This window comes from Galeopterus variegatus, unplaced genomic scaffold (genome assembly GCF_000696425.1).
Source record: "Galeopterus variegatus unplaced genomic scaffold, G_variegatus-3.0.2 Scaffold67, whole genome shotgun sequence".
NCBI lineage: Eukaryota > Metazoa > Chordata > Mammalia > Dermoptera > Cynocephalidae > Galeopterus > Galeopterus variegatus.
The window spans coordinates 90,349-116,887 of NW_007726178.1; the positions used below are offsets into that span (position 1 = coordinate 90,349).

A 26,539-nucleotide genomic window follows, 5' to 3' on the forward strand; every position below is an offset into this window, starting at 1 on the left:
TTGGACATTATCTATAACCCTAAAGAAAATTGTCCTTGTTATCTTTATACTTCAAATGGTTTTGTTTCTCTTTGTTCTTGCTTAAATTACACTTCTCTCTACATTTCTCCACTTCATTTTCCATGTATCACAGTCACGGTCAGAAAATTATTTAGAATTCGGTCAGTCAGATCTTAAGTAATTAGCGCGGACTGACATGCTTAATCGTTTTAGATTTCAAGTGATTTTAAGGTCATATTTACAGGTCATAATGAGTCAAAATAGTTTAACTTTCTTCTAGTTGCATCTACTTCTACTATTTGTCATGGACTTATCCCCATTACATGTTTCCATAAGGTATACCAATATCAATAATTATGTGTGTGGGCATATAAGGCCAAGCAGAAAACTGAGACAAATAAGCAGCTAAAAGAAAACGTTATGTAAAATATTATTCTAATATTTCTTAGAAGCTACCTTTTGGAAAAATTTACCAATATAATCAAAACACCTCAATTTATTTCATATAATATATGCATTACTTGAAATGAGAGATATCTCCCATCACAACAAAGACTACTTATCAAATATTTTAATTGGAATACACTTTTTTACATGGTTTGTTTTAACTGTGTCTCTCATCTTCATTACATTAGTATTTTCACAGGATATCTATTGGTTCTGAATAATAGTCTTGTTGATGGAAGCTATATGAATACATATATAAACATAGAGGTTATTCATCACTTTCAGTCCATAGGGTGTTTTTCTTGGGGGGGGGGGTCACGTGATTGCTTATAGTTAATTATACACAAGAAAGTAAATGTCTAGTCTAAGTTAAATCAACTTTTCCAGTATAGATATCTTAAATACAATATCATAACATAACATGAATATAAAATATAGACTGCCTAGACCAAGATATTCATAATTGTAGTGATAACATTAATGTCAACATCTTAAGGAATCATACATTTTGGATTTATAATATCAATAGTTAGTTAATTTAACAAAGCAAGGCTGTCTTTTATTGTATATCTGTAGCCAAGAAAATGCTGATTCACTAATGCTATTAATGACAATGGGAATGGGTTCTCTGTAGAGCTATAATTTTTTATGTTTAATTACACATTCATTTACACAGTTGGAGGTGCTGCTTATGAGATATGAAAAACATTCCACTCTCCTGCCCAATAGCAAAAAAACCTATATGCATGGACACTGGAGCTCCAACTTAGCAGTCAGCCACTCTCTTCAAACAGACCAACAGCTGGGAGCATAAGTTGCAGTGTGGGCTCACCGTCATCAGCAGGGCATGTCAGATTGAAATCAGTGTTGTGCCTCTGACACAGTTGCACAAACACACATTTTCCTGTCAGCCACAGACAGGCAGATAGGAAATCCAGTAATCAATAGCAGAAGAGGTTTTACATAGCTAGAAACTGAAAAACCTGTATTGAACAGGTTTTGACCACTATAACTGACTTTATCCTACTATGCCATAATTCTGTCCCCTGCAAATTCAATTTTAAGATCATAGGTTTAATATATTCAAGAGCCAGAAAAATCCTCATTCTCATCCTCATTATCATATCGTCAAAATAGTTCACATTAAGTGCCTACCTAGTATGTGCCATGAACTGGGCTAAGTGCTCAACAGTCTTTACCACATTTATAATCCTCTCTATAGTGATAATGAGGTACATTTTTTCAAGTGTAGAGATGAGGAAACCCTAAGTAACTTATGCAGTATTATGCATTATTGAGATGAAGGGCTGAAATTTGAATCCAGGGAGTTTGACTGCAGAATCTGTACTCCAAACTCTTGCTCAAAATGCCTCCCATAAGTTTAGCATTTGTAATTTATAATGGGCCAGACAAGCCTTTGGGGCTCATCACTGGAGAAGAATGAAGGATCCCTCTAGAGCATCTCCTCCCTGGCTCCCTTCTGGTGCAGTTTCACAGCAGGGTGCCCAACCCTTGGAGGTCGTGCTGCACACACAGCCCTGTGAGCCATCAGCTCCATTGTCCACAACTTCAGAGTGGCCCTGGGCAAGATGGCCACTGGGAGCAAAACCTGAAAAAAGACGAATCCTTATTGTGTGGCCATTAGGGATGTGGCACTTGTTAAGAGCAATAGATATAGCCACACTGCTCTGTATTTTAAAGAACAGTGCGCCCTACTCCGCATCTATTCTTATTTCATCTATAGGCAAGGCAGATGGAGCGAGTTTCTACTCTGTAGCAGCAGAAAGAATTTAGCCCAATTTTTCCTGACAGACACCAAATTCATGCCAGTGCAGCACTTAAGAATGTATTAAGAAGTCTTAAAGTTGCTAACTAGAAATGTAACTGTCACTGTTCATAAAGAAAGGCAAAATTTTTAAATGAAAAAGTGCAAAATGTAGAGTTGAACAGCTGTGACTTTTGTACAAATGTGGTCTTCTCTCTCTTTTGTAAAATTATGTCTGCTGGGTACATTTTGGTTTTAATGGCAGTTACACAATTTGCTTAACTAGCTAGTCCAGAAGACACAATTTCCTGGGAAAGCTTTCATGCAAAGCTGCCTCCTCTGGCACAGACAGAGATGCAAACCATATAACTACAGTTAAAATGATAGTGGGGACTGACAGATGTGATTTTCGTGTAAAGGTTTTACAAGTTTTCATGTGATGTCACACATCTGCTACTATAAAACATTACTGTGTGCAATTCCAGAAAGTATGAAAAATACTGCAAAATATCTTCGATGTAACATTTAATGTAAAAGGAAAATCACATTCATTTTGCCGTTAATGGTGAATATTCATCATAATGCAGCAAGTTGGAAAGTGGTTAGAGAGGGTTTTAACTCAATATCCTAACTTAAGCATGCTTCTCTCCTTCATGCCTATAAGTAGTTTTCTAAATTTTCCAAGAAAGAACTTCCCAACTTTTGAATCTTTAATAAGTCAGCATAAAAATAAAACACTTCCAATTAGACATAAGCATAAAATAATATCCTTTTTAAATCTTGCTTTTTTAAGAGAACTATTTCTTATGCTGAAAGTTAATTTTCAAACCGTTTTAGTTTTTTCTTCAATCTTTCAGAACCAGAAAACTCTTTTAATGCTTTTTAAATACCTATTAAACGAAGAAATCATTCCCCCAGCTAAGAAATTTCTGTCATAGAAGATGCTAAACTGAAGTTCATTGTTGGTGAAGTTGTCCAGTGATTTTCTATTCTAAGGTGAACTCTAAATCTTGTAAACAGCAATTATTATCACCTAGTGGCCAAAAGTATGGCTGCAGAGTTTCACTGTATGCAACTCCCCAGCTGTGAGATCTTGGGTAGGCAGGTTATGGCAAAGAAGGAAGAGGATAAATACTACTAAATAGTAGAGACAGAATTTGAACCTAGGCAGTCTCATACCAGAGTTGGTATTTAGCACTTAATACAGGTATATAGTAAGTGCTCAATAAATGTTAGTTATTTTTGAATCTTGTATATCCCAATAATACTAGGGTACTTCATATTTTCATGAACAAAAAGTTTATGAAAATATTCATAATATCTTTTAATTCTGTTTTTCCATGAACTTTTTGAAATGCCCTCTCATATGTACAAGGCCTCTTCTTTTGGTATTACTTGCTTTTCCAGTACTTTCATTATATATATATTATATATTATATATATATATATAATATATATATATTCCAAAAAGTGAACAATTCTAAGAGAAACTGTTTGATTTGGAAAGAAACATATAACTGAATCTCATGACTAGAGTGTGACTCATTGAACAAAAACAGCATTTCTGTAGAATTATGGCAATTCCACAAGCCTATTGAAATTGATGAGGCAAGGACTTCAGAGTGTAATGCTTTGGTGACTTCCAAAGGGGTTGTGGCTCCAGGGTAATTCGTAAGGAAGTTATATATGGTCATAACTATCTACAGTACATGTCATCTTATATACTGGAAATTTGTGATAATAATGGTACAAATACTAAAATGTAAGGCACTGTTTTAACTTTTAATGTGCTTTCATATTCATTATCCTAGATGACAATCACAGCATTTACAAATGAGGAAACTAAATCTCTGAGGAGTTAAGTGAATTTTCCAAGAGTTATATGCTAATAAGGTTATAAGGTGGCTGTGCTTTTAAGTCGTTTGTTCAGTTTTTACACTTTACAACACGTTTTCCTATATTAAACAAGCAAATCAGTAAACTTCACAGGTGAACAAAGGATCAAGAATACACACACACACACACACACACACACACACAGGGTACCCTAACTCTAATAATCAGCCTTTTTTTTCTTTACCGATGACTAATTTATCTATTTACCTCCTTCCAGCTGACCCAGGCCAATTTCAGTTTGTGGCATCACGTCTTTCAGCCTGGAAAAACAAGTAACCTGGCCTCATGAGACTTACGGGTCCCTAAGGTAGCAGTAATAAGTGAGGGATTTCCTAACTCCATGCACATGCTTTTTATACTACATTAGCATTTCTAGCAGTTTGTACTTGATAATTCCCACTTACCTCTTCTGTACTACTCATTCATATTAGATACATTTCAACTGGCTATTGATTTACTTTCCTAATGCTGCCATTGAACTACAGATCAGTTGAAAAGCTTTTGGTTTCTTTTTACTCTCATGGCAGGGTACATCAAACATTTTTATACCATGATTCTTTCAAATAAAATGAAGTCTCACATACAATCTCCCTTCTCTCCACTACCGTCCAGTCAAGACCTGGAAACCCCTCACACACCCCTTACCTGAAGTTAGAGGTTACTTTTCATGCTGTGAGACATTGTACCATTGCTGGCTCATTCTAATATGATCACCCACCTCTATAAGTCTTTTCAACTGGAGGGAAGAAAACTTGACTCTGTAATTAAAATATACTTTTATTAGCAACAGTTGGACCTCATAAACTACTTTATTTAACCAATCTCATTCCAAATGAAGGATGTTTCAGGCACCCAGAAGTTTAAATTGGTTTACTTGCAGATAGATGCTTACAACTAACAATGAATTATTTGCCTTGATGTCAGAGTTATATATTCATGTTATTTTTTACAATTTTTACAATTCTAATGTTTTTTGTCTTAAAGTTAGTAATAAAATCAAAGAGATTATGACTCTAGCACCAACTTTTCTTTGAGAATATATTCATAAATAAAGATGATTATAATATAAATACTTTTTTGTTTTTTGTTTGTTTTTTGGTTCATTTGTCTTTAAGCATTTTTTATGAATCTAACAAATTAGGTGTAGGCACTTCTGGAGAAGTTAAGCATTGGCAAACAGTGCAACAGTACATTTGGCAGCACAAGAGCAGGGGAACTTCTTAGCAGAGGGCCACAGTGTGAGATGCACAGTCCCTGAGCCCTCCTCACCCCAGACAGAGAGGGCAAGAGTGGCCACAACTGGAGATGCCATGCTGTGTGCCACCAAAGAAGGCCTACACTGCCTCCTTCTACTCTGTCTTTTTTACAGGACTGTGAGAACTTGAGAATGGCCTTGTGAAGGCAGGGAGTACAGTCTGAACTTGGGGCCTGTTTCTCAAGGGAATTGCTGACAACCTTTTGAGCGGGGTGTGAGCTACATGGGAAGTGGCATTCCTGCACCAAGAGGACATAGAGACCTGTGGGAAAGTGCTGTCCCTCCGACTGGAGGAGGGGACCTGTGTCCCAGGTAGCTCGTTGCTGGGTGGCACAGAGAACACTGCCAGCATCTTTCATTGGACAATCCTCTTTGCCTTTCACCAAGGCAATATTCTATAACAAATAGACGTGTTAGTATTTTATTATTTGTGAAACAGTTAGGTCATATAGCTTATTAAGTCTCCTCTCTCTGGATTAAACGTGCCATGCTTCTTGTGCATGAACTGCAGATTGTCTCATGCTAACAATCTGTATCATTACATACTTTAGAGTCGCACCTTAGAATGACATTAAGTTCTAAAGTTAGCACATGAAGTGAAAATTGTATTGAGTTAAATTATCCTAAAAATTCCTCAGGATCTTGTTGTGTTGGAGACTAGCATACTGACACGACACACCACCATTTTTTTTCTTTATTGTTGGAAAAGAATTCTTTCTGGAATTAATGTAGTTGGCTGGCATTTGGGTCTTCTAAGATCTTTAATAGATACATAACTGAAATCACATTCAGCTCAGTGATGCTAACACTGTCAGAGGTGAGGGAACATCAAACTGAGGAAGCAGCAGATTGATGTCATTCTTTGGGCACCCTATAATTGAATCATACAGATGATGGTCACCCTTACTAAGAAAAATGTAGTAACCCCTCACCCCAATACGAGAACCATAATTCATCTCTTTATTAATATGCAAATAATGTTTTTCAGAATTCCTCTCATGTGTCATGGACCATGGTGTTAGTAATAATTTGTCCTTTTTTACATCCATGATTTTGAATTTACAGATTAGTACAAAATTACATTTAACGTCCTCGGATTTTATCTGTTAAATGAGTGGTTTAGGTTAGGTGATTGCTAAGGTCTCTTCTAGTTCAAGGAATAATACAACAGCACCTTGTGTTAACAGGGATAAATTTGGCCATTTTCCTTCATTAAGCCTCATTATTTTTTCATTTTGTCTGCTAATCAAAGAATACTTAAAATTTTTAAAGCATTTTCTTTCAATTTCTACTTTTTGTTCGGCTGGATAGTAACATATATTACCATTCTTTTACTTTATTTTAATGATTATAACAATCTCATCATATGAGTCTTATGGAAAGAAGACTTCTCAAAAGTGTGGGTTATCATAATATAATCTTCTTACCAAGCTATGGAAAAAAAATAGAAATGTACTTAATAATTAAGGACATGAAAATGATATTAAAATTGTCATTAAAAAGGCAGAAAGATAAAGGATAAGTTTATAAACAAGAAGTCGGGGTAAGAACTACATTTTTAATCACTCTCAAAATTGAACACATTTGAAGGGAAAATTGTTTTTCATTTTTTATAACAAAAAGTGACATTATTAAACATTATTTATTACTACTGTTTAACAGATGACTTCATATTTAACTAGGAGAAATTATATTATAATAGACTCAGCTAATTGTATAGTAAAAATGGATGAATCACACAAATTTTTGTCATCAAATTTCACATTTAAGTTCAATCCAGCTAAGTAGCATAAAATTTAGAATTGTCAAGAAAAGACATTCTGTTCTATAGCTCAGAAAACTAACTGGATCTACTAAAGGCAAAAAAGAGGCTGTTTGCTGTGATAAACCAATAAAATTCATTTTGTGTAAATTTAGTCTAGAAGAAACATATTAAGTGTTTGATTTCTAAAAGCTTATCAAGCACCACTTGTTGAGTTTTTGTAATGTAAAAATCTTAATTCAAATTTTCATTAAGCACCATACCCATATGTGAAGGTTAACATGGTCCCTTCATTCTATTCTTAACTTCACTTTCTCCTGTTTTAATTCAGTATCCAAAAATATGAATATATTTTCAGAAAGATAAAATAATAGGAATTATTGTCTTTCTTTTTTCTGTAGTATTGCTTAGTAATCTATTTGGGGGCATTGACCTCATAGGTAAAATTTATCTCCAAGCGGTTGCTCCTTAATTTGTAACTAGTAGTTAACCCAGAGGAAAAAATATTAGTAGCTACAATTATTAAACAGTTGGTATGTATTAAGCGTTTTTGCAAAACTCATTTAATCATCATCACAGTTCTTTATGACAAATACCATTATTTCTGTTTTACAGGCAGAGAAACTGAAATTTAAAGAATCCAGGTAGAGCACTAGGTGATAGAATTGCAGCCCAGGACAGGAATTAAGAGCCTTTACATTGTCCATATTTAAGTTGCACTTGACTTTCAGACCCTAAATATTCCAATAATGTTAAAATCAACTTAAATTTATGTAATGCTTTATCTTTATACATTTTCATATATTTTATCTTGTTTTCTCCTCAAAACAGTCTTATAAAGTGAGTAGGAAATGAGTGTTTGCAGATGAGGCAGTTGCAGTTCAGAAACATTAGGGGAATTTCTCAAAGAGAACAAGTGGTAGATTTAATCTTCAAATGTAGCTTCAACCCCAAGTTCTGCTTTGGTCTCAAAAATGGGAGAGAATGACAACTCAGACTCCTTGTGAGCAGCTTTGAAAGTGGCTTTTACTGTGGTGAAACCCAGGAGGTACAAGACAGATTGAGGATACCAGAGAGTTCAGGTGGCTCTCTCTGGCCTCTGTCATTCCTCACAGCCCAGTGCCCAGGCACACGTGGAGTGAGAAGTCTACCACTTACAGGTGACTGTTACAAACGTGTCAGGGGAGCGCTGTCACCAGCACTCAAGGTTCTGCTCTGTTACCTTATAGAGAATTCCACGCTGAGTAAATGACGTGTTTCTGTTTCTTATCTCATCACCAGACCTTGACAGGACTGAACATGGCCTAGAACTCGAAGTGACCTTTTCTAAGTTTGAGACAAGACATTCATAGTTTTGTTGTTGTTGACCTCCCCCATTCTCCTTCACATACAACTTTAATCTTATTCATATATATTAGCGCAGAATCACCTGATTATCATTATCATAATTGCCGGAGACACGGCCCATACTCAACTTCCAGAGCTGGCAAGAGCAGAGTCCAGGAAATTTGTGTTAAGACTAGACCAAGGGAAGCTGAATGGCAACCCTTGGAAGAGACCTTCTAGTCTGAAAACCATGTTACACAAAGCCAGTCCTCCAGTCACTTTTCCTATGCACATAATCACTGGGTTCTTAGAAAAATAAAATTATTAAATATATCAAAACAGTGTTCTGTATTTTCACATTTTTGTGTTCAGAAAATCAGAAGTTGGTTTATAACGTTGCTAAAGCTTCCAGTTTCATAATTAAAACAGATTTTAAAAAGTTGAGAATTACCTGGCCAAAGTATATTGCAGATTACCAGACATAGCCCATGCCTGCACTTGCATAAGTAATTTCAGTTGAAAAATAAATGCCTATTTGTGTCAGAACCACATAAATCAATTGTCTTGAATTTTGGCAGTACACAGAACTGGGCTTGATTCATTCACCTGCCCCTTACTGTGAGATCTGCAGAAAATTGTTTACTCTCCCTGAGGAGCAGACAAATTAAAAGATGCAAACCTGTTTAGCTGAGGGTTTGGCACATAGTATTTGCTCAATGAATATTAGCTGGCATCCTTCCTGCAGTCCAGCATTCTCCCTTTAGTCTCTTCCTTACTTACAAGGCTGGCATTCATTCTTCGAGCTACTGTTTCTTTCAAAAAATTGTGGCATCTATTAAACAATTTAAATCCGAACAGGAATTAACTTTCAAAGTGTACAAAATGGAATGTTCTTGAGAAATACCCAACATCACACCTTTCCTCTTCTTTATTTAGAGCTTTAGAATGAAAAACACAAACTCAGCCCAATGTGGGGGCATAAATTTAGATTATGGAAAAGAGCAAACAAGTTATTAGAAAATATATCCCCCATTACAGTTACATGAAACTGTCATCTACTCTGTAGGAAGCTTTGATCTCCCAGTAACAGCATAATTTCAGAAACACTGTGTTAATTACATAAAACTCTGCTACACTACTTATACTCAATAAATCAATCTATTAAAAACAACAATGAAGCAACTTATTCTCACCTTTCTTTGCTCTTGGTGCTGCTTAAATTTCATCCCCTATTCTTTTCTCCATGCCTTTCCTATCTTCCCAGGGCCTTTATCTTCCAGAATTATAGTCTCCTGCCCATTTCCAGGTGCCATGGTCACTTATTAGTGGCAAGGTATTGAAAGGTTCTGTGCAGATGCTAGGTATTCAGGCAATGGATTCTTTTCTACCTAAAACTCATCAAAAGTATTTTTTTTTATTTTGTTTTGTTTTCTAGTCTCTCCTGCATCACATTCCAGCATATGAAAGAAATAGCTATGCATTTGATTTCCCTCTGGTTTGTATAGTCATGAAGACCAAGTAGTCAAGAATCATACTTTTTTATCTTTTTCTCATCTTTGAATATTAGACTTGGAAACCTGGAGAGTTTGGGTATTACATGGAATTGGAATTATCTTCATCTTCTGTTGACTTTCAGAATCTGCCTTAGTCTTGTCCCCAGTTTTGTCCATCACCTCTCACTAGCATTCTTTCTCTGACTCCCACCTTTCTGGATAATTCCAGATATCAGCGATGTTGCCTTCATGATTTCCCACTATTTGGAGTGTCCTTGGTAATTCTCTGACTCTCCTTGAAGCCAGGCCCCAAAGCATTCCTGTATCCATGATTGTGCATATCTGACATTATACATGAGTGCATACTTTTTGGAGTTCAGTGGACTTAAGCTATACTGTGACTTCACATTTTAACAACTCATAAATAAGTTATTAAGAAATAGCAGTCCAGTTCAACACAGAGTATATTACAGGTCAGACCATTCTCACCCTGTACACTGAAATGTCTATTTCCCTGGACAGTGGGATCCTTCATACTCATGGAACATCTCTTATTCATGCTCATATTCCGAAGCAAAAGCAATATCTCTTACACTGGTGAGGTAGCCAGGAAATGATGCTGCAATGACTGAGAATTCTAGGGAGCACCACTACTTTCCTATTTTGTTGATATAGTGAAGCTCATCTTATAATTCTGCCAAGTTTAGAGGTAAGACACATCTTCCAGGATAGAGACTTTCAAAGCTACAGTAGTCCATTAGACTAAATGGAAGTAGGGAGATTTTCAATGGAAGTGTGCTAGCCCTTTATGCTCTACCTAGGCAGAATTGAATATTACTGCTATCTACTGCTTCCTTCTTAAAATGCCCCCTTTTGTATCTGGCAAGATACATTTATCCCTCCAGAATCTGCCCAAGTGTCTCTTCCTCTGTGAGGATTTCCCTGAGCCATCAGACCAAGTGTCTTTTCTCCCTTTGACTTCTCACTTTATCCATAAAAATTTTAGCACATTTTATCTTGTGTTATATTTTACTGGCCACTTGTGAAGTGTCCAACTCATACCATTTACCCAAGATTGTCTGAGTTTTAAAACTGAAAGTCCCATCTCCTGGGAAGCTTCTTAGTCCTAGGCAAACTGAAAGGATTAGTTAACCAACTTATGTGTCTCTCTTACTGGAGTATGAGTCCCTTTGGGAAAAGGATTGTGTCATATTCACTTTTATGTCCCCAGTGCCTAGCACACTGATGGATTAATGAATTTATATATGAGACTTAAAGGGCTTAAACAAATCAGTCGTGTTTCCAGACACCAGTGGAAGATGACTTATTAATCTTGTGTCTAATACAGAAAGATCTTGAAATACTGTAGTCTTTTAGTTTCCCTTTAGATAAGCCCTATCCTACAAACTTATAACTCATTACTTTCACTCAGTCTAGAAGCAAAAGGTTAGAATACCTTGGATAACAATGACCTCCTTCACTCATAGAGAAGCACTTCATGAGAGTGAGATGGGATGAAAAGAAAACATTTTTAATGCATGCCTGGGGCTCTAAATCTTTTGAAATTGAGTCTGTGTGTTTGTAAGTCCTGGTGACTCCATGACATGATTGGCAGTGCGCATGGCCGTGTCTACTAGGAGTAAAGTATGAAGTTTCCCATGTAGCTAGTGAATAGTAATGGCTTAGTGATGAATCTTCCTTAAGCATGAAATATACATTATAGGTCAATGTCTTAATTAAATAACTTAGCATTATGACTGGGGGAGGGCAAGACCTCATTTATGTGAAAATACACATTTTAGAAAGCTCAGTTTTGCATGGAGTAGGGAATAGACTTAGCTGTGAGAGTTCTGGTGCCACTATCTGGATACTCTTCTCAGTCAGCCATGACTCTACCACCGACCAGGACACTATATCCCCAGAGACACCCTCATGTTCAGGAAGAACAGGGGAAAGTAACATGTGAATGACTCAATCTTCTCACTCACATTCACAAAGCAAATTCACATTTTCCAGGTACAGTAGGAAATAATGAATGGACATTTATAGAAAGAAAATCATTACGCAAGTGTTAGAATTGGGAAGAAATCTTTCAAGAGGCAGGATTCAATTATTCTTTTAAAAAAAAAAACACTCTAAGTAAAGTAGATTCAATTCTTCCCTTTATCCAAAGCTCATATTTTAAAATGCTTATATTTAAAACATTAGGCTTTAATCTAGTACTTCTAAAATTCGGCTTTTCAAAGCACTGTAGGGCATGTATTGTGTTATGCCTTATTTTATAATATACCATATTTTATATTATAATCCTTTTTTCTTTCTATTTTCTCTTCCCTGCTAGATTAATCTTTGTCCCTCACACAATTCCTACCATAGTGCCTAGAAAAGAAAATTTGAGAGATAAATATTTGAAGAATTATGATAGTTAGCTTGTATTGAGTAGTTACATCCAGGCACTGTTCTTAAATGGTTTACTCCCTTTTACTCATTCAGTATGCATAATGACACTAAGAGATGCCTATAATTTTATCCTGACTTAACAGATGAAAAATTCTGCAGCACAAAGAGGGTAAATGATATGCCCAAGGTCACACACTAGTATGTGGTGGGGCTCACATATGAATGTAAGCAACATGACCGCAGAGACCAAGCTCTTAATTACACTGTCCTGCCTTCTATGAAGAGCGTTGGCTCCAGAACATCCTTGAAGAGTTATTATTCTCTCTTAGTTTCCAAAGCATGAAGTAGTTTTTATTCCATTTATCCAAACTTGACAGTAGGTAAAACACTATGGAGTCTTCTCAAGGCTGGTATTAAAATGAATAAAATACAGACAATGTGTATGTTTAGCTGCCAGTGCAGCTTCAGTCCAAGGCTTTAGATGGGAGGTGGTAATAATGCAGAAATGGGGAGTGGGAACTGGAGTCAGAGAGAGCACAGGGAATGCCATGCAACCAGGATGTTCACACTGAGTCCATTCAGGAAGTCCCAAAAGGAGCCAGTTTGCATAATGGGATGACAAACAGCTACAATGTCCAACCCCAAGCCAGTCTTCCCACTCCCGTGCTGACAGGCAGCACCGTGGGGCTGCCACATTTGCTCTCTTAATGCAGTACTTTTCCATAAGAACACATTTCAACTGTGTCACAAGAGAGCAGCTGCTAGTTATCAGCTTCTTAAATTCACATCTTTTGTCACCAAAGTGGGATGACTTTTCCCCTACCACTAGAATGTCTTGAAAGATTCTCTGTTTTGAAGGATTCCATAGGTCTTTCCCCAAATGCAGAAAGATTATATCAAATAAGCTGGCCCAAAGTTTCACATCAAGTTCTGGCTGTGACAATGTATATTTTCTGGCAGAGTGAAACTGTGAAACAGTGAGACCTATCCCCTTTCATGCCTGCCTTGCTCTACCCATGCATCAACAGATATTTGCTGAGCGCTACCTCATGCCTTGGAGTAATTAGCACAGCCACCTTGGCCACCTTGGAAACATTTTACCTGTAGTACAATCTCCACTCAAAAGCTGCTCTCCTCTCTCTCACACATTGACCATTTCTAAATGTCAACAGAAGTCAAGATGGTGAAACAGTGACGAGTGGGCACAAAGGTGTTATTCACAACTATGCACTAAAAGTGCCCTCTCCAAAAGCCCCAGGAGAAGCAAGGTGGGGTGTAAGCACACTGGAATATAGAGGGAGCACTGGTTATAAGGGTCAGATGATGGCCTTGATAACCTTCAGCAAATCTGTCCTGTGCATACTGATGGGCTCAGTATATAGGACTTTCCTCCTAATTCCTCCTTTCTCTCCCACACTGAAGATACTGTCAAACAAAACCCTCACCTGGGACTACCTTTGGCAGCATATCTTCTAATCAGCTGCAAATATTTCCTTCCTTCCATGCCTGTCTGAAACTCCTGATGGCAGAAGTCCTCTTCAGGAGCAAAGTAGCATTTCCTAGTACTCCCGAGGCCACATCTAGAAAAAGAGGCTTATGCATAAATCTCATCAGGCAAGAAACTCCTTACACAATACCTCTTCACACATCCTCAGCTTCTAACTCGGGGGATTATAACCCTAGCTGCACATTACAGATGCCTGGGAAGCTTTTCTGGAACAATGCACCCCATTTCAAGATTATAAGTCAGTTGATTTAGGGTGGGCCTGAGTTTTCTATTTTCTGTTTGTTTTTAAAGCTCTCAAGTGCATCCAGAATTTCAGAACACTGCCACAGATGAACTTAGTCTAAGTTTCCATTCCATGGTGAGAGGAGGGAGTCAGACTGCAGATGAGCAAATGAAAAGATAAAAGGGAAGGTGATGGAATCTCATCCTTGAATACAGAATCCTGAGCCCTTTGCCACTCCCATATGGAATACTCACTTCAGAATACGACTGTTGCTCTCTTAGCTTAGACTAGCTGTAATTAAAGAGTAAGAACTCTTGGTAGCACACCAGATATGGGAATGTCATTCTAAATGACATTCGATCATTTAGAATGTTGTATGCTACATCACAGAAACTTCTTTACCTGTGACCTGAAAAGAAATATCTCAAAAGACATAATAACGGGAATACTATGTCCCTCTGAACAACTGGCTTGTCTTGCTCTGGTTTATGTTATTGTGTACGGAAGCTAAATGCAATAGCCAGTACTTTTCTCACGGAGCTTAAACAATGAGGAGGACAACATTTCTCATTCGCATCCTTTGTACACTGAAAGGACTGGAAACTATTCATTTTGAAAGCATAAGAAAGACAAGTCATCTTTATTCAGCTACAATCACACTTCTTTGCAATAGTTTTTAGTGCTAGGGAGCATTTTAGGTTTCAAATGAATGACTTCATCTGCGACACTGTGAATGTTCTGTAGCAATTAGCTTAGGGTACAAAAGCCATATCCAGCTTTCTCTATTTGTGGTGTACAAGGCATGCCAGACTATTTTATCGGTATTTTCAATCTCCGTGAACTCTAGAAACTTACTTTCATAACGAGTAGAATATTTTCAACATAACATCCACCAAGCAGGTGGTTACGCATTAACTTTCCTAAGAAAATAATGACATGCAGGGGGCAAGTTGGAGGAACCCTATGGTATGAATAAATGCATCACAGAGAGTTCTTGTAATGTGTTTTCTAGGGATAAAGTTATGCATACGATGAACAGAGACCTAGCAAAACAGAAATAGAACAGATAGAAAATGAAAAAAGCTAATATTTGAGTACATTGCAAGGCTGTTTCTTGGTTTCTTGAAATTACCGACATATATTTGACAACAATAGTCTTAAAACACACACTCATCATTTATTTATTTGACAAAAAATATATATGTAGATAGTCTTTCACTGTGGTAAATGCTTACTATTCAAAGATGATTAACATGCAGACCCTGTACATAGGCGTGCACAGTCTAGAGAAGGAAATAAGCAGGAAAATCAATCATTAAAACACACATGATAAGGTGAGTTTTGCGTATGAAATTCATTATTGTGAAATTATCATTTAGAATGTTGTATACTACATCTCAGAAACCTCTTCATCCATGACCTGGAAAGAAATATCTCATGAGATGTAATAGGAATAGTATGTCCCTCTGAACAATTGGCTTGGGTTTAACTTAAATATTCCGAAGAATGTAACTGGTTTCTCTCTCTTGTTGAATTAACAGCTTGAAAGCTCAAGGCTAATTTGCAGCAGAACTCTAGTAAAATAAATAAATAAATAAATAAGACCCTATATTATCAGTTTTATCTGTTGATCACCCACCTAGATTCAACTAACTTCGCTCTAATTTCATTCATTTTTTGTGTCATTATTGTTGTTTTTCTTTAAAAGTGCCTCAAATCTTCTAATGGTGAGGCATGGTATAAGAAAATAAGGAATAAACTGCAGTGAGAGAGGTTTAAGGTTTCTTTGAGGGCCCAAGGGGAGGAGCCAAGTTCAGGCTGGGAATGTGGCTGGGAGAGGTTAGGAAAGAAGTTATGGGACAGATAGAAAAACATTGTGATAATAAGGACAATAACGGCAGCAGCACCTATAATAATAACAGGAATAGAACATAACTATACCTTAAAAAATAAAGAACGGCCATACCTTACAGTTGTGGGGTTCTTTCTGTGTATTTTGCTTTGCAAACATTATTTTTCTTATCCTCACAGCAACCCCATGAAGCAGATATTAGTTTCTCCATTTTACAGATGAAGATACTGCTTAGAGGGTTTAGAAATTTGCCTGAGATACAACCTCAAACCCAAGCTGTCTTGCTTCAAGAGCTGCACTACTGATCTGCTGAATTTCACATGAAACGATAAGAAGTTTGGTGTTGAAACGATAAGATAGGGTGTTGCCAATTAGAGTAGCTCCAAGTACGAGCATATCTGAAGCAAAAGATATACGTAGCGATGTAGCCAAAAGTGAAGCTAAAGAAAAGACATAGGTAAGGTCAGAGTCAGGAATAATACATTTTTAGATAACAGGAATATTTCAAAGGTTTTCAGTAAGGAGGTTACATGATAATGAAGAAAAGAGAAGAGAGGCTTTAAACTCCGGTCCTTCTGAAATGCAGTGGCACTGTCAGAACTGACGGGGTGAAGACGCTTTGAAAGCTCATATGCCATAGTTCACTGTACGCCACGGACATGGTGACTCCCCGCTGCACAGGAGCATTACAATAGCATTTTACTTCCAGTGGAAGATAATTTTACATAGACAAATTTATTTTGAGCCCCATACAGGTGAGTTTCATTAACCAAAAACATTGTTATAAGCACCCCCTTTCCTAAAACCACCAGAGGCAAATGAGAACAGAGTGCCAGAGCTTTTAAGGCCCCCTAAGAAAGCCTTTCCTATCGACTCAAAATGATGACAGTATCGGAGGTGATCGAGATGAGGACATTGATGATAACAGCTGCTACTAATTACTGAGCACGTCTTACTCACAGCCACATGCTAATATTCATTATTTCATTTAATCTTCACAACCATCCCAGGAGGAAGGCAATATCGTGCCCATATTACAGATTATGACACTAAGACTCAGGTTTAATAACTGCCAAGGTCACAAAGCTAATCAAGTGTAGAGCTGGAATTGGGACACAGGACTGACTGACCCCTGCCCTGCCTCTCATGAGAAAAGAAAGAGACACTGCTGTCATCGTGTTTCTGGCAACTGCTTTTTTGTCTCACCAGGAATTATCTGATTCATAATAATAGAAAATTGTTTGTTGAGATGTTGCTTCTTTTATCTCCTGTCCTTTCTGATGTGCACTTTCAGAAGACATAATGAGTGGTTTGTACGAGCGTGTGTGTACATACACATTAAATATGTGTGCACTTGCCAATGTGAAATTATATAAATTGAAAAGAGAAAGTATGTAGATAAGAGATATGTTTTAGAAATAGATGTGGTCAAGCCCCAGCCTTTCTACTGACTAGGCATGTGACAGAGCAAGTCATCGGCCTGTCTGTGTGTCCGTCTCATTGCCTTTGAAAGGGGGATAATCAGATTTCAAGACTGTGTTGTTATAAGGCGCAACTGAGGAAAATGATATATTGTACCTGGCACAGAGTTAAGTACTCAGTAATTGTCAGTCCCTCTTCTAACCCCTCCTCATGCTTTCAAACCATACTCCTATTTCAGTTTGAACAAAGAACCAAAATCAGTGTATATGCCACCCTCTCATGGGACATTTATGTCATAGAGAAAGAGCAACTTAGGCACCACGACCAGACAGAGTTGGTTCCTACTCTCCCCCTGGACAAGGAACTCTAAATTTCAAACAGCCTGGTATACAGGAATTTCTAGTTTTTTAATACTATATAGCCCTCTGTTTAGCTGGGCCACAGTTGCTTCAGGCCACCCTGTGTCTGTTACGTACGAGTTTGCTATCTCACCATGTAGAATACTCTACTTTTGGTTGATTTCAGTATCAGCCATCCTACATAGGTATTTTATAACTTCCATGAATATTTTGGGGAATCTTTCTCCCAGATCCCAGCCATTCAATCTATATCTGACTGTAAAAAACATGGAGTCTAGTTGCTATATTGTATCAGTGAATTTACCTCACATTTATCCTGTTGGATATGGAGACTTTGCAAAGCTTAGATGATACTCCTTTCTTCAACACCATTTAGTATGAATTTTGTTTGATGGCCATTTATCTTAATGCATCTAACTAATCTCAAACTAACACAGTAGACCCGAAAGCAAGTGCACATTCTAGTTTTTTTGGCTGAATTATGCACAATATAATACAAAACCATACAATAGAGCCACTGAGAACTCTGCACTTGTCATAGAAATGAGTATTGTACACAAGCCAGCCCCACCAGCAGCCTGAGCGCATGCTGGTGAGGTACTTGACTCTAAGCATATATGGTATCCCTTAATCACCCACTCTCTGTAGAGCCATACATATGTTCTCTTAAATGACTTGGTCCCACTGTTATCCTAATTTGAAATTTTCTTTTTTAGCCACGTAAATAGAAGAACACAGTTTGAAAACCCTGTCCTGGAAGCAAAAAGGAAGCTACAGCAGCATAACATGCCCCACACAGAACTTGGAACAAAGCCCCTGCAGGCCCCAGGTTTCCGAGGTATGTACGATGTCAGCATGCACTGTTTGCAAGGGAAAATGGTCTGTCAAACTGCCTGCGTTCCCAAACATGCCTGTAGCTTGGACCATTTCAAATAATTGACTTGATTCCCCAAATCCCTCTATTAACTTTAGCTTGGTATTTGCATTGTTTCTATACTAACATGCTTAGCAACCATAGATTAAGTTAAAGCCCCAGGCAGTACCTTATTGGAATTTAACAGCATGTTGCAAGGTGGATTAATGGGTTTTGACAGTGGAACTGTAAACCACAGAGATTCATAAAGACTCGTAAGTTTGTCCTCAAAAGTCCAAGCACAGGAATGAGGCTTGTTCTCCTTTGTGACAGTAGACAGCTCCTCATCGACATTACCTAGGCCCAAATCCATCCGCCCCCGCGCTGCCCCGGAGAGGTCGCGCAGCGTGAATGACTTGTCTTACTATCAGCGCGACCAAGTGGGGAGGCCCTGGCTGATCGGTATGTCCCAGGGCTGCTTGCGGCCCTGACTACACCTGGGAGCCACGTAGTGGGATGAGTTGCTGCACAAACTTTTCACGTCTCGTGGGCTTCTACTCATAAATAAAAGCACAAAAGATGCTTTGGTGTCAGGAGGCCTCGACTTGCCTGCTGATAACTGTCACACCATACCACTGTAGCACAACGAAATGAATGTAAAGGTCCCTGATGAACTTCTCTCCAGTTGTAAATTTGACTTTGATAAAGGAAACATAGGTGAAAAGATTATATGGGTTTTTACATTTACTTTTCAAAGAAGCTCTATTTTTATAAAGGCATATGTGATATGTAAGTAAAGTAAAACTCTGATATATAATGACTCATTATTTTATGGTTTGTTTATTACATATCACCCAAAATGTAACAACAAAAGTGTCAGACAAAAATACTTATCTGAGTTACCATGTACATTTTGGCTATTACAAATATTAAATCATGTCACCCAAAATGTAACAACTAAAAAAAAAAGTATCACATAAAATACTTACTTATCTGAGATGGAATTTAAAGCAAAAGACTGTTATAGAATGATGATTCTTTTTAAAGCACTTAATATGCTAAGGAATATATTTATTACAGATCATAGCTGGAAAAGCATATTATACAACAAATATGTGGGCAAAGCTATATGAGTAGATTCAAGATCTATTTAGATTATTTAGGCATATGATTTGAATGTGTCAACATATTATTACAAAATGTGTTACCTTTACATTCATAATTATGTCTAGAAATTTCGGCACGCCTTTCGCTCACATTTTAAAGTGTACTAATCACTATCAGGTCAGTAGAAATGTATCTGGTTGTCTTTATATCCCACTATATAAGAGTATAAGCAAAAGTGAACTCAGTCCCACATCCAGGTACTTTTTCTAAATAATTTGGACCTTTGAATATGTGGTCACATTCCACTGCTTCTCTATTTGTGATATCTATGCCTGATTAAGTGAGGTACTCTTATTCTCTTTAAAACAACCAAAAAAAGTTCATTTGGGTTTTCTACACCTGTCTTTTCAAGGTTTTGTGCAAGACTAGCCACTGGCACATACCTCCTACCTGGAATCTTTAATAACAAGAGGAATGTCTCCAGATGTGTCTGGATGATTTTGGCTTTCTGTCCTCTTTATCTGAACACTCTGTCAGCCTGTTCATAAGGCCCTTTTAAGCACAGGAGGCTAATTTACTAAGTGAAAACATAGATTTGACAAAAAGTCTCTCTCCAAACCAAACAGCTTTTTCATCTTTCCCTGGATGCTTGGGACTGCTCTGCATTTGTAGAAAGTTCTAATGTTCTGCACCTCTTGCAGTCACCACCTGCTTGCATTTACTATGTAAGATCTCCACATTTACCCCTGGGTTTTTCTCAATGGCTGGCTTTCTCTTGTTTGAGAACTTGCCTTAACATTAAACATTCTTTCTTTTTTTTAACTTATATCGGCCCATGTAGAAAAACCACTGTTCACCCGGGATGCATCCCAATTGAAAGGAACATTTCTCAGCACCACCCTAAAAAAGAGCAACATGGGTTTTGGATTTACCATCATTGGTGGGGATGAGCCTGATGAGTTTCTGCAGGTGAAAAGTGTGATTCCGGATGGGCCTGCAGCACAGGATGGAAAAATGGAAACAGGTAAGTTCCGTAATGCTTTAGAAAATTGTTTTGCAACATCTTTTTTCTAAAGGCAAATCGAAGGAGCTTCTTTTTTTGTTTTTAATTCAAAAGTCAAAGGTTGTTTCACTTTAGGAAAACCGCAAATTATGTTTCCCCTAAGTTTAAGATTATCAAGTTGAAGTAATTTGGAAACAACTTAGAATATCATTTCTGTCTCATTTTATAGACTACCCCTTCTGTTTGCCAGATTCAGTGGACTCTTGAGATTGACACTTTTCTAATTTATCTCTAGTGTTCCTTCTTGGAGATGTGATTAACATTTCACACTTTTCTAACATATTCAGCCACTGATATTTTTAAATCTGTGTTAATCTTGTAATATTTTTATGCTAAATAGCCCAGGTTAGATATTTAAATATTCATGCCCATCTCATAGAGAAAAATTTCAAATGGCATTAGTTTTTATATGTCCTCATACAATTTTTTAACATATGGGGTTTTTTCTAGTCCTTACAAATTAATTTTCTTATACAATTGCTTGGATATCTATCCAAATTACAATTGAAATTTATTTCATATGGAAAATACAGAGGCAAATTGTTACTGGCAGGAAAATATAAACTATGAAAAGAGTAAAGGAAAAAGTAATGAACTTAGGTCTTACTGCACAGTCTGAATTTAAATTCTTCTCCCTGGCTCATGACCTTGGATGAGTTCCGTAACTAATAAATATTAATTTCCTCATCTGGAAAAAAATGAAGAAATTAAGTTTGATCTTGTGTATTTGAAATGCTGATTCAAGAATTTCATAGTGTTATTATTTAAAATCCCTTAAGCTGGCTGGTTAGCTCAGTTGGTTAGAGCACAGCCTTGTAACACCAAGGTCAGGGGTTCAGTTCCTCGTACCATCCACTGCCACCAAAAAAAGTAAATAAATAAATAAAAATAAAATGGCTATGCAAACTTTCTAAAAAGTGAAACAAAAAAAATTTTTTTAATGAAATAAAAGAACTTAAAAAGAGTATAAGTACTGTATCTATATTGCCAAAGAAATATAATCACCATTTCCACATTCTTCACAACATATCAACTTTTTAAAGTCAGTGGGTCCTAGTAGATACACAAGTCAGACAATTACTTTAAAGGAAAAGTTCTGTCGTTTCTATGACATATTTGTGAATTCTTCTCGCATGGATTTTAAAGTGGTTTGTGTATGGAGAAACAACATAAAATTGAGGTCTTCATCTGACATTTTTAATTGTAAAAGTCACCAATGCTATATTACCACTTATTATACAGTTTCTTTATAAATAACTTTTCTCAAGATGCCCTTATGAGTGTATTTGTCACTACCACTCATTAGTGATTAATAATGCATACAATAGTTGTTACATCTCCTTAAAAGTTGAGATGAGGTTTCAAAAAGAACTTGCCACATTACCCAAACACTACTTTTGTAAAATACATGTGTATATAATTTTCTACAAGCATGAGTTAGAGAGTGTTCAACTCTACTGTTCATCCAGTGGTATTTTACCAAGCATCCACACCTTCAGGCTGCCAAAAAATCACAAGCATCAAATAACAATTAAAAATTATCCTATTGCCCAGGATGAAAGGAAATTATGGAATTAATACTGTTTTCACAGAGGGAAAAGGGTCCCCAAAGCTTTTGAACTTGAGTGAAATATTTAACACGTCCATTTATTTTTCATAATAATGAGCCTAGGGATATTTCTCTGATGCAATCCGTGTTTCAAAACTTGAAACTTTTTTTAGTGTAAACTTAAAAGACAAAATAAAATAAAAATATCTCCACAGCAAATCTTTTTCCTTTCTTGCTCATTTTACTAGTTTGCCACACCCACACAGTCTAAGTTAGCATTATTCAACAACAAAGTTAAAGCTTTATTTATAATTTAGCACATTTTCTTCATTTAAGATAATCACTAAAGCAGGTTCTAATGGAGAGAGAAGAACCAAAGATTTAGTTCTACTCACTGTCTCCAATTTAGTCCTGTATTTCGGCATTTGTTTATTAAATACCTGTTGAGTGCCTTCCTTTTCATAGTCATTGCAGTGCCCAGGGCTACAAAGGTGGAAATAACAGGGGCCTTGCTTTCAAGGAGTTTACATCTGGGAGGGGCTCCAGACACATAAAACAGTAATCATATCACAATATAATGAGTCTATAATAACCATGATGTTGGCACAAAGTCAGGAAAGTAGGGGGCAGTGAGCAACAGAAATTTTGAGAAAGAAAATTGTGTTGCTAACTATATAATTTTATTAGGCTTTTAGAGGTATGATAATTTCTCTCATTGGAAAAGAGTTTAATAAAACAAAATATAATGCTTATTAAATATTCATAAAAATTTTAATGTTTACTTCTAATTGTGAGATAATTTAAAATCAAATGTAAACACATTTCTGTGACATTCCACAGTTATAATAGAGGAAATGGCTGTTCAGTTCAGTTCAGCAACTATTTAGCAACTGCAGGTATGTGCCTGACATTCTGCTAATTACTAAGGATGCAGAAATGAAGAGACAAATGTTTCTATCCTCAAGAAGTTTACAATACAGAAATAATGAGTGACATGTTAATGAATATTTATATCAATGTAATAGTAAAATAAGTACTTAAATACAGAAATAGTACAGAGGAAAGGAGGATCAGTTCTGTTGGAAGTGCTTAGGGAAGGGCTCAGAGAAGATGATGTATGACACGGTTTTGAACGATGAATAGGCATTCGCTAGGTGGACAAGTGAGGAAGGTTGTGGGAAGAGGAAATAACATATCCGAAGGCATGGAAGTGAGAGACAGTTAGAAAAAGGTTTATATGCCATCACAGTGTACATTAATATTTCACTTCCAGTATGTGTTTATGCTGAAGCATTGAGTAAAATGATAGTCATAAGAGGTAAAGATTAACTATTTAGACTTGTAGCAAACATCAAAAAACAGTATATAGTAATATATGCTCAAATTAAAAAATAATAATTATATGCACATTAACCTATATTTAAAACCATTCTTATATAAATTTTCAACCAATTTTCAACCAATTAGGGATAGGGGTTTACTCTATAACTGATGTTTTGTTTACTTAAGTGTTCCTAGAACCTAAAACAGTGCTGGGCAAATAGTAGATGTTCCATAAGTACTTGTTGGATGAATGGATGGAAGGAGGGATGGAGGGATGGAGGGATGGAGGGATCGATTTTTCACATAAATGAAAAAGTGAAATTTAAATGAGACAAATTCTTAATTCCTCTTCTACAGTATAGCCTAGTGAATGCTAATTGAACAAGGTAGCTCACCATTGAAGAAAAGGCAAAACAGCTCTCTAGTTTCTGGATGAAATTTAAAAGACAAGTACAAAATTAATTTGCAATGATATCATGTACAAAATGAGCCTCAAGAATTAAAAATAATAGACACTACAGATATAAAAGACAAGTAATTAGGATTTAGAAGATCTGTCTCATTGGACATTGAAATAATCATGGAAATATTTTAATCAACTTTCCTAGCTCTAGATGATCTCTAATTTAGGCTAAGAGATGTCAGTAGCTTGTGTGACGCAAAGAAAAATCTACTGTATCAAAAAGCGACTTAGGGTTCCTGCACAAGAGAAACAAGGGTAGGGTGGGAATTCTTTCTTAACACCAACTCCTGAGAAGGGATGGAGAACAGAAAATGAGGGCAGTCTGCCTCCTGCTGCTTTTTGACAACTAATTCAGCCAGTCCCCAATGGTCCTACAATGCCCCAGAAGATTTCTCAGAAGAAATTACCACAGTGCCCAGAAACCATCTGACTTCTGATTATTAAGTATTCTACACATCCCAGCAATCACTTATAGGCACCAGAAACCCTGATCACATTCTCTAAAGTATTTTAAAAATCCATGTAATATGGCTTACACAGAAACCACAGTCTGAAAGACAGTTCTGTATCTAACATCCTTCAGTTAAAAAGCTTCTCTTGTCACATGAGGTTTCTGGTTTTTCTCCAGGCTAATTTTTGAATCAAGGCTTGTGGTTTTGAACAAATGCAAGAGGGAAGAGAACTGACCCATCCGTGAAGTTCTCCCGTAGACAGCGGTTGAATTATGGGGTCACTCTCAACCTGTTAGTTTTTATTTTCCCTCTTTTAATATTTATCCATTGTATCAGTAAAATCACAAGAAAGCCTCCCGAGAGATGAACATGCCAGCATTCTTTAGCTCACGGCACACCTTTATTGGAGCAGATCAATATCTGCTCTTTTACTGGTTGCTACCTCTATATCTGTGTTTCTTAAGTAGCGGCGCAGATTAACTTTGTCAGAATCACTTGGAGCACTTTTTAAAAATGCAGACTTCTGTCCCCCCGGACCTATTGATTCCAGATTTCTGGAAGTAAAAAAACTGTCAAAGCAATACATGTACCTGGTAAAAAATAAAATAGCATCTAAATATTTATAGTGCACAAAATATCCCCTGCCCTGCCCCTTCCCACACTCCAGACTCTAACTGAGCCATCCCAAAGGCAATTGATTAGTTTGTATTCTTTCAGATGTTCTTTCAGAAGTGACACTCACACTTCTAACTAATGTAGTTATATAGTTGTCTTGATTTAACAGTTTAGACATGACCTATATTTACTTCATTTTAGAAACGAATCTTCAGCTCTCTTGTACCCCATCTGCCCTCCATATCTTCCCAACAGAGCTTTACAACTAATTTTAGTAAAATTTGTACAGTTTTGCATTGTCATGGCTTTCTACATGTGCTCACAGAGCCTAGTAATGTATAATAAATACATTGTTTCCCTTCACCAGCTTTGTGGCATGTCACATTGTCTCTCTATTTTTATTGCAATATCTTTCTTAAAATAACCCTATTTTCCCCCCCAAAATGTCATTGTATTAGGTTATCCAGAGGGTTTCCTTTGCTTCCTGGCATTTTTTATCCTCCTGCTCCTATCCGTGTTGGTTGTACAGCTGACATGTGGGGGATCTCCCAATCACAGTTCACTGTTATCCCTATCCATATCCTAATTTGTCACCTGTCTTTATTTTACTAGAGCCCAGTAAAGTCTAGACTGTCCATATCTAAAAGTGAAACACAGAAAAGTTACTTGGGAGTCCTGCGTGTGTGGCAGTTTGAAGACTGATCAAATTGTACTCAGTGTTATAAAGCGGGGACAGAATATAACAGTATAGTCTGTTCTCTGGGGCTTTTTATTTTATTTTATTTTTTATTTTTTAGAGACATCCTCATTGTCTGACTTGGGGTGTGTGGTGGGAGCTCTGCATATAGGCAAGTAGCAGGGCGGATCTTCCATATACCTATGTCAGATGTTTCCTAATCCCTAGCCCTCCTGGGGTTCTGTGGAACAACTGATAGTCCTTCTTGTCCATGTTACCGTCCCTTCAGAGAAAACACTAGAACAGGAGTCAGCAAGCTCTCTATATAGAGCCACATAATAAATATTTTAGGCTTCGCAGGCCAAGGTGTCTTTGTCACAACTTTTCAACTCTGCCATCATGAAAGCAGCCCTGGACAACATGTAAACAAATGGGTATGGCTGTGTTCCAATAAAACTTTATTTATAAATACAAGCAGCAGCAGGTTTGCCCCATGGGCCTTAGTTTGCCAACCCCTGCTCTAGAACATACCTCCCAAAGTCATGAAACATTACCACTCATGTCTTTATTGACATTCCATATTCTAGAATTCTCTTGAGCTGTCCTGTCTTACAACAGCCCCTCTCAGCTTCTCTTTAGTGCTATGGTTTTATTCATTTTAAAATCTTTGTTAAAGAGGACAGATATTTGTGTTCAGTCTGTCTCTTGAACTAAAAATCTTAAACTCTGGA

General features: G+C 36.9%; 1 protein-coding gene across 1 annotated transcript in view; it reads left to right on the forward strand.

Moving 5' to 3' along the window:
- The window catches only part of MAGI2 (membrane associated guanylate kinase, WW and PDZ domain containing 2), a 340,007-nt gene that overhangs the window by 15,820 nt on the left and 297,648 nt on the right, over positions 1-26,539 (forward strand). Inside the window, exons 4-5 of the mRNA XM_008577562.1 lie at positions 18,424-18,545; positions 20,509-20,691. Coding sequence (XP_008575784.1) covers positions 18,424-18,545; positions 20,509-20,691 — 305 coding nt within the window. The remainder of the gene's footprint in view (positions 1-18,423; positions 18,546-20,508; positions 20,692-26,539) is intronic.